At 34.7% G+C, this 9,519-nt stretch overlaps 1 protein-coding gene across 5 annotated transcripts in view; it reads right to left on the reverse strand.

Annotated features, from left to right (window-relative positions):
• Positions 1–9,519, reverse strand: part of APPL1 (adaptor protein, phosphotyrosine interacting with PH domain and leucine zipper 1) — a 42,709-nt gene that overhangs the window by 6,504 nt on the left and 26,686 nt on the right. For 3 of the 5 annotated variants that reach the window (XM_077776646.1, XM_077776643.1, XM_077776647.1), the window contains 8 exons: positions 8,830–9,012; positions 7,308–7,360; positions 6,537–6,711; positions 6,414–6,450; positions 5,668–5,814; positions 5,045–5,095; positions 4,681–4,770; positions 95–3,679 (listed from right to left, as the gene is read on the reverse strand). In XM_077776646.1, coding sequence (XP_077632772.1) covers positions 3,533–3,679; positions 4,681–4,770; positions 5,045–5,095; positions 5,668–5,814; positions 6,414–6,450; positions 6,537–6,711; positions 7,308–7,360; positions 8,830–9,012 — 883 coding nt within the window. In that variant the 3' untranslated portion in view covers positions 95–3,532. Of the gene's footprint in view, positions 1–94; positions 3,680–4,680; positions 4,771–5,044; positions 5,096–5,667; positions 5,815–6,413; positions 6,451–6,536; positions 6,712–7,307; positions 7,361–8,829; positions 9,013–9,519 lie in introns of those variants that run through there. The other 2 variants (XM_077776645.1, XM_077776644.1) reach the window with 1 other exon arrangement.

A 9,519-nucleotide genomic window follows, 5' to 3' on the forward strand; every position in this document is an offset into this window, starting at 1 on the left:
TATTAAGAAAAAGTTCATTTGCTTCATAAGCATCATTTGGAGTTAGGTGGAGAAATAAAATTCAGAGTATATATCAAATACTACATACAAAAAAGACTATACAAAAATCATGGACTTTATTATACTTTAAAAATTTTCTAACAGCATATTTCCTGAAGCCTTGTCAGAGAATACCTACTTTGACAAAATGAAAAAATAAGCTCTCCACCCCACACGTATACCACCATTACATAAAACCGAGTTCTTCAAATTCAATTCTAAAGGGAAATGTAGCATGATTTTTAATTGTATATATGCATGATTAATAGTATCAGTGAGATAAGAATTAACCAATCCACTTAACATTACAAAATCACCAAATATACAAAGCAGTTTTGCACATTAGTTATAACTTAATCCCCAGTTCTCATATTAACTGAAGTAAATTACATGAGTACAAGCCACAAGAGACTAGTTTAAAAGTGTAGTATAGTTCCAGTTTCAGTACGTGTCATTAATGTAGAAGAACAAAATCTCATGAAAGAAGAGTAAGCTAAACTTGCTAAAAAATAAAATGAAAGGCTTGCTTGCTACAATCAGTGTGTCTGAATATTTTTTAAATGTACAGTTTGAATCCTAGGAGGTTGTTGTCAAAACCAAGGTTAGTATTTTCATTTTATTAATTCAGGTAGCAGAAGGTTTTGCAATACATGGGATCTTAGGGTCTGTCAGCATTTAATAATAAAATTCAAATCTTAAATATTCGTAGCTCCCACACATAACTCCAAATTAATGTCAGATACCTTTACCATACAGGAATATATGTTGTGTAGAATGTTACACATACCCTACTCCCCTTTTCCCAAGCATAAAGGTAGTATCATTTTACCACCCCTAGAGTCTGAGAATTCTTTTGAAATTAAACTAGTCATTGTAGAAATGGCAAAAACAAGACTGGCCTTGGGGACTTTGTCCAATCCCTTGTTAGCAAGTCTTTAAAATTTTTAAAGGGAGAAGCAATACTTAGTTTCCTATCTACTGATTTTATTACCATAATTATAAAAGTACTGTTTGTATAGGTAGCAGAGTGTATAGCTGAATTAGGTAGACTTAGTTTCTTTTAAAGAATCAGTTTTATTAATTTCTAAAAACCATCAAGTTAAGAATGAATCTGAGAAAGCTATCCCAAATTCTAATTCAATTACCACCAAAGCATCCAAGAGCCAGAAGGGATTTCAAAGGGTAACAGACCAAGATCAGCTTAACATTATGCAGAAACCCACAGGCAGCCTTCTTCAAACAAAAAAGGAGAGTTTCTTAAAGTTGATGCTTAAAATATCTGCAGTATGGACTAGTTCATATAGTTCTAAAGTAATGGAACAAAAGTTGAAATATCTAAAATTGCTAATCCGACATAATGACTTGTATTTGGTGTTGGAATGCTCTTTGGTCTGATCTGTGGACACAGGCGTGTTATTAAGGAAATTCCTATCAAAACATGACTTAAAAGGAACTACAGGTCAGTCAGCATCCCTAAGCCCGCCAGAGCCTTTAACCCTAGCCTTCACTTTGACCCAGAATACTAACAAAGGGCAGCACTTAGGTACCATGCAAAGTGCCAGCCTCATAAAACTGCCCCTAATGCTGACCACCTTCGTCATAGGGTGACAAGTTTCATCTGAACAAATGAGGTGACAACTAAATAGTATAAAGATTTAATGAAACAGAGTTTACTAATTCTCAGAAAGGCCTTAAAAGCTGGACCTGCCATGGCTAATCAAGTGTTGACCATGAAAATTACGACTTCAAAGGAATGATACACAAACTATCAAGAAAGCATTCCTATTGAGTAAGCACAAAATCAACTGTCTTCAGAAAGTATTCTGTAAATTTTTGCTTTTTTACTATGTTTTGGTAACATAAGCCTTCAAAATAATGATTATCAAGTAATCATTATTCCCATTTGGCACATGGATAAAAATAATATCATCCTATACATAATTATCCCAGTCCACAGAGAACAGTGTGTATACCGTGTGAAACAGCCACACTATATTGTGAGAGCTAAAACAGATGCTGTTTCTAAATTCAGGAGTAACAAGACTATATCAAAAAACAAAGGGCTCTCTCCCTTATAAAATTAGTCTTAGTGGCTGGCTTATCTCTTGAAAATTTTAGATATGTGACTATTTAATTCAATGTATTTAACATGTCTATATATAGTTTTACATGTGAAACAAAGGAACATAATCTTTATCAGCAATTGTTAAAATAAAGAAAGAAAAATCAAGTTTTGACATAGAAGGAGGAAGAGGGAAATATTATTTAACCTTGGCACCAGGCTAAAATCTTTCCTTGGTCAACTCTCTTATACCAAACATTCTCTTTCCTTTCAATATATCATGGAATTAGACCTTTTAAGCATTTGAAGAGTAGAAGTATGTACAATAATTAGTGCAAATTATTCTATTCTCATATATTAGTTATTTGCCTTTATGGATATAAAGTGGTGATCAGTATTTATCAAAACATGGAATTATGAAAATACTGTGCATATCAGTCTGAAATTTAAAAGATTACATTTTCTAAACTAAACTCTGGGCATTTTTACTTTAAGCAGGCATCAACTGTTACAGAATTTCTTTTGAAATGCCACTTGATTTTCAATAAAAATTATTTCACGCAATGCAGAAAATATGATGTATTATCGTGTAACACTATCTTTACATTTTAAGTCCTAATCTAAAATGTACTTAAACAAAAAAAAAAGTCCCTTTTAATAAATTCCAAAATCTTATTTTAACCATTACTGCTCTGCAGCAATAATTCAAGTTCCAACCTGAGAACTAAGAAATATGATCATTAAATGCCAAGGGCTGTATCAATCCTGAACTGAAGACACTTAAGCTTCTTTCCCACTGGCATCAGGTGTCACATGTCAAAGACATGTGAGCAATCCTAGAAAGTGCCCTGAAATCACAGTACCACCTGCCACAATTTGAAACCTTAATTCTAAAATCTTTTTTCTAATTATTTTATAAAAGTTCTATTGCACATTTAATAGTTAAAATATTTGCAATCTTGTAGAATTCTCTGTATAAAGGGTTTTGAATTGATTCAGTTGAAAGCTTCCTCACTGATAACAAAAATGTTCCTAATGAGAAGAGGAAGCAGATCCATGAATATCTGAAGACTAAATGGTTTCTTATGGTCATAGCCAATTACAATGCAAGATAAGAAGTTCACAATATGAAGGAAAAAAGGCTTGGGTGTTAATTCCTCAGCAATATACTTCAAGGAGATGAACAGGTTTCTTTTAGACATGTGGAATTGGATGTTACTGCATAGTATATTATTTTTAAGGAAAAAAAGCAATGCAAACCTAAGTAGTCAAGGTCAATCTTATTTTTAAAAATGAAGTTAAAACAAGTAAATATAAACTTTAGTCTCGTTGGTATTTCAACATAGTTGTTACCTTGTGCCATTTCACCACAGAAACCGTCAATAAATTCCAAGGGGGGGGGGTTATACCAACCAGAAAGCAAGGAAAAGTTCATGCTTCTGACTCTCTTTTCTTTCCTTCTTCTCCCAAATCACTCTCTTCTGACTGGCTACTGCTAAGGACAACAAACTGCCCCTCACTACTGGCTTGGTTGGGTCTACTGGAAGCAGCTATCAATCGACTTTGTTCTTCTAAGTCCTAGAAGAAAAGACAGAAAAGAAACTAACTTTATTGTTTGCAATCAAACGCAAAACTATGTATTTAAAACATATACTTGAGAGCTGCTTCAATCTTTGTCATGAGCATGTATGCATAATTCTGGCAACTAACCGAAAACAAAGTCTACACACAACCAGTGCAACAACAAAGTGACTTTTTGCACCATTTTAGAAATCCTGTAAAGCCAACATTTCCCTCTTCTCCATTTTTATGGCTAACAACACTCAGACCATCATTATCTTCCACTATATACCACACTAAAAGGCTCATAATGGATCACTCCACATCCCTTCTCTTCCCCCTCTCTGTCCAACTTACCTTACTAAATCAACTGCTGATCTCCTCAGCTTAACCTAGCAAGAAAGTCTCAACTTCAGGGCCATCATCACATCCCTCTCCTTTCTCCGTAAGTCCAATCCATTCCCAATTCCTGCTGATCTGTGCTCATCAAGTATCCCACAAATGTCTCTTTTCTACTGCCACAACCAGGCCTGACAATCTCTTGTATCACCATCTAATGCATTCTCCAGATTTTGCTCTGAAACTTACCTAACTTAAAAATTATCCTGTTGGATGGACAATGATTTGACACTCGTGGTAACATTATTTATATAAACAGATGTTCATTCCTGGAGGCCAATACAGCTTTCAGCAATGGCAGTTAAGTCTACATACACACACACAGCCTCTCAAAAGACCTGCTTTGATAGAAACAACCTTCACTGGAATATGGAAATATAAGTTCTGGTATGTTTGCTAAACAGCAAGTCAAGTACACATCGGTAACTATAATGTAAACATCCTATCAGAAGACAGAGGTCTTCCTTTTCTGCTGCGCTATGCATCATCTGATTATGAAGTGGCTGAGGAAGCAGAAACAGACTTTCATTTGGAAATTCAAAGCTGGAAGTCACAGTGCTAAAATAAGGAAACTTCATAAACATCACATCAAAAAAGATCTAGATACTAGGACTACATACCTTTTCGATTTGTTTTTGTTTACTGAGTTCTTTCTGTTGTTTCTCTTTTACTCTCTCTATTTCCTTTTGTTTTTCTGATGCCCTACGATCCTAAAAAAAGATAAATACAACTAATGAATTAAATGAAACAACTTTAAACTTTTCAATATGGTCTTTGTAACCTTTTCATATTTTTTATATTTATATGAAAGCACACTAAAAATAATTTACATTCTTAGTCATTTATCCAAATTATAAATACTACATCAGCAATAGTATCCATTGATAACTTTGCATAGCAAAATCATTTTATTTGCTAAAATGAAAGAACTTTTTTACTTTAGATAACATTCTTAGATCATCAAATAGTATCTTAGATTCTTACCAGTTCTGCATGCAAAGCTATCTGTTTTGCCAGTCCAACAGAATCACAAATCTAAAAGGGGAAAAAAATAGGAAAAATTCAGCCAGTTCTCAAAGTAACAATTTCAAGTATCCAAACGGCTGGTGCAACTAGATTTACAACTCATTATAACATACTGCTTCAGGCAAAAGCTGATTTAAGAATGTTCCAGTCCCTAAACGAAGTGTCTGTGTACTTTCTTCAGAGTCTGAGTTTCTGCTTCCGGGTCTTGCCTCTTTCACACACCCCACCTTCCTGTTATCTCAAATTCATTACTGTGATGGTAAGGTTTGTAGAGAATGAAGCAAGCAGTTGCTGCTCTACACTGAAAACATCTGGAAAAGGCTGACTGTGGGAATATACTGCAGTCCGAGTAAGTTAATGAGGCCAGAAGACTGCACCAGCTCTCAATGGCCAGGGAAGGGACAGGTCTGTAGTCAGAAGGCCCAACACATCAGCTCAGATATCTTCAGAGCAGCAGGCTTTGGTCAAACAACTCTGCTGAAGCAGGCCAACTCTGGGAGTTTTTTTCAGAAGTCTTACTAAGAACTTTGACTATGATACGTATTTCACAACAGAAACACATTTTGAAAGGCCATGTATACCTTTTCCCCTTCATTGTTTGATTCAAATATATAGCAGACTGATGACAGATTACTTTCACTTCTGCCTCCTGATGTCCGAAGAACAAATCCAAAAAGCCTCTTGTTTTCCTGGTGTGTAGCATACAAAACTACACTGGGTAATGGAAACTGCCAAAGAAAACATCAGAAGCAAACCTGAGATTTTTCAAACACAACTGCACTCTTATACAGAACAAACTCAATCACTAAGTTATAAATATATCATAAACAGAACAGTAGAGCCCATTTTTTTTTTAACAACATGGCAATCCAGGAACAAAAAATGTACTATTTGGTTTGGATCACCAGGCAGATTAAGAGGTTGTTGAATATTCAACTTATTGGTCATTTACACATTTTACAAAATCAAATAATAAAAATGGTCTATATTATTAAATGATTAAATAGGAGTGTATACTTGCAACTATTTCAACCTAATTATAAACTCAATCATGTTTACCTTTTAATTACTACTGTGTCTATCCCTTACCTAGCAGCATATATCATATACTAAGAAAACTAAGTATCACAGCAGATTGCACGATTCTTTAAGTTGCATGGAATGTCCAATTATAACTTTATGGGGGAATATGTCCATAGACAATTATAACTTAGCCAATCATAATTACTACCATATTTCAATATATAGGTTCAGAATTATTATAAAGATAGAGATGTGTATGTGCACAGAGGGATTTCCAATAAAGCTTTAAGCATGCAGAACTCACCGTGAGCCTTGTAACTTGCGTCTGTGGATCAATTAACCTTTAATTAAAATTTTGGAAAACAAATTTTAATTAGGATGAAATTAAACTTTTTGTACAATTTTTTAAGGGGGAGGCCATACTTACTTTAAACAATCACAAGTGACTAATAAATGTGATTCTGTCATACGAAAGATGTTATGGATGGCCCGGGCAGCTAAAATTTGCCGCATTGTTTCATAAACAACATCTGGATTGTCATCTGATTTCACCTCCATAGAACCAAGGAATCGAACAATAAATAACTGATGAAGAATAGAATCTACAAAAGAACAAGATACATTATATATTTCTAAATCCCACATATCTCTTCCTAAAGAATAAAACACGTCATTACCTTTTAGATTTTCTAGTAAAGACTTCAACCTGGTAGAAGTATTTACAAATTACTTCTAACTACAGTGTTCAGGTTATAAGGAAATTAAGGTCTCAAATTCAATAGCAAAAGGTTATGCTTTAACAACTGGTGGTTCTGAGTAAAAAAAAAAAACAACAAAAAACTCCTTGTACTATTATACCTTTTCTGTAAGCTTGAAATTAATCAAAATAAATTGCTACTGAAAAAAGAAAAAAGTCATGCTCTAGTTACCAGAAGAAACCATGAGCTGCTAGGAAAAGCTTAAAGGACATCTTCTGCACTGAGAATTTGACTATGAAGTCAAAAGTATGATATTCTAGAATTTTAATGAAATCTTGAAGCCTGATTAAGTTCTGTTGCTTTGCATGTACTACGAGCAAAAAGAAAGCTATAAAGTAAAGCTACCATTAAAACAGCATACACCAGAATAAAAACAAATTATTTCACATGGTTTACCACTGAGAATTTTTTAAATAAAGAATACTGCACATCTGTTTTACCTTCAGTTTCAGATTTTGTACCTCCTCCAGATTCTCCAAATGGATTTGTGCGCCTGAAAAGTTTTTAAAAATTATGAACCAATGGTCAGTTATCATGAGCCATATGGAAGAAATCTCAATCATTGAAACTGGAGTTAAAAACTAAAGTTAAAAACTAAGAGTCACAAAAACTTGTACACACATTTTTTCAAAAGCTCTGACATGCCTGATCCTGTTAAGCACACTACTGATGACTGCCTTACTCTGACAGTGGCCCCTGCCTTCACACTTAGTAAGCTGAACTCAAAGCTGTTGTAGACAGACAGACACAGACACACACACACACACACACACACACACACACACCAACATCCTAATAATAAACCATGTTGCAAAAGTTCTTAAATTTAAGTAAAGGGGGAGATCTCAGAACAGCTGATTTAGCTTCAAATTTAGGTACTTGAGAAAAATGCCAAGGATTTCCTAGGATTTTAAAAACCTCTTTTTAGGTCCTTTATTCCATGCTGCAAGTTGACTATGCTATTTGAACATTTTTAAGTTTTAAACCTGTATTTCTGAAGGCATACGTAATGGAATGCAAGAAAAGCTAACTAGCAATAGGAGCTACTTTGCCTCTGTGCTTGGTTCTTGGCACACCACAATGAAGGAAGAAAAGTATAAGTGAAAATAGGTTTTGTAAGCAAACAGAGAGCTAAGCTGTTTTAAATAATGTTGGCATTAAGATAACATGAAATTGATCTCCATAATACATGTCTGACCTATTCTATCAAATGCTAAGTAGATTTCTATGATCAAATAGAAATTATTTTTTTCTTGGTCACAGCCACGTAGATCCAAATCAATTTATTAGTTGTCCAACCTACTTAAATAAATTTCCCTTAAGTCACATTTCTTTCATCTCAGAGCCAAGAAAAATTTTAACAGATTTGATACTTCTCATTATATAAACAAAAGATTAATAATTCATAACATGAATTTAGTGCCTTCCTGGAGATTTCTTATTCTGACCCAAGATGATATTTTTCCTTTTTTTTTTTTTTTAATGTTTATTTCTACTTTTTGAGAGAGTGAGTCGGGGAGGGGCAGAGGGAGAGGAGGACAGAGGATCCGAAGCAGGCTCTGTGCTGACAGCAGAGAGACCAGTGCAGGGCCCGAACCACGAGACCAGGACCTTAGCTGAAGTTGGTTGGACCTTAGCTGAAATAGCCCACCCAGGTGCCCCTCAAGAATTTCTAAAATATTGTCATGACCTAAAGAATGGACGGTTAGCTTTTTTCTGCAATTTTAAGAGCAAATGCCAGAAGCAGATCTGATAATTCAAAATTACATAATTTCACAAAAAAATAAATTCTCTTAAACTGGATGATCTTTACTTGTTTGAGGCAGAAAACAAAGAGGAAAATCTACATGATTCTTTCTCAACTACCAAAACCAGGTAATTAAAGAGAGTACAACACAGCTGATACACATATGTGAGATTTACAGACCAGAGAACCACGGTCCCTGTGATCCCATTACCCACCTGCCTCCCTGGCCAAAGGCTTTTGCCTGGCCAGGCTGATCTTCACACACGGGAGAAATGATGTCAAACTGGATTGGAGTGTCTGGGGCAACGAGAGAATCTAGAGAGAGGGCAGCCAAATTTGTGGACTCAGATCCTAAGGATCCTGAGCTGCTGGTTCGAGCTGTCGGTGGCCGAGATTGTCTAAGCACAGAAGAAAATAAGAAGACATTGCATTTAGTTTTCTCTTTTGGAAACTGAATATGAACTATGAGAAACTTTTTTTTTTTAAGTAGGATTCACACCCAACAGAGCCCAACACGGGGCCCAAACCCACAACCCTGGATTCAAAACCCAAGAAAATACAATTTTGTAAGTCAATGAGAGGAGAACAAATTTCAGTAAGTACAATCATAGCCACTTATTTAATAACAGACTTCTTTCTTTCCAATGACTAAATACAAAAACATAAATGACCTCACTCTAGAAATAAACACTAGGAAGATTTGGAATCTTTTATTTAGCACTCTCACTGGTAAATTTACCAGTTAAAAAATATATCTTCTATGTTTTAGGGTAGCTATTTCATACTAATGTAAGCAGCACTGCTAAAATCAAGTGTTTGCTAACTTGCAATAGCCCATATAAGTTTTAAGACTTTTTTTTTTTAATTTACTTACTTATTTTTGAGAGAAAGAATGAGTGAGTGGG

This window comes from Crocuta crocuta, unplaced genomic scaffold, assembly GCF_008692635.1.
Source record: "Crocuta crocuta isolate KB4526 unplaced genomic scaffold, BGI_CrCroc_1.0 scaffold87, whole genome shotgun sequence".
NCBI classification, from domain to species: domain Eukaryota; kingdom Metazoa; phylum Chordata; class Mammalia; order Carnivora; family Hyaenidae; genus Crocuta; species Crocuta crocuta.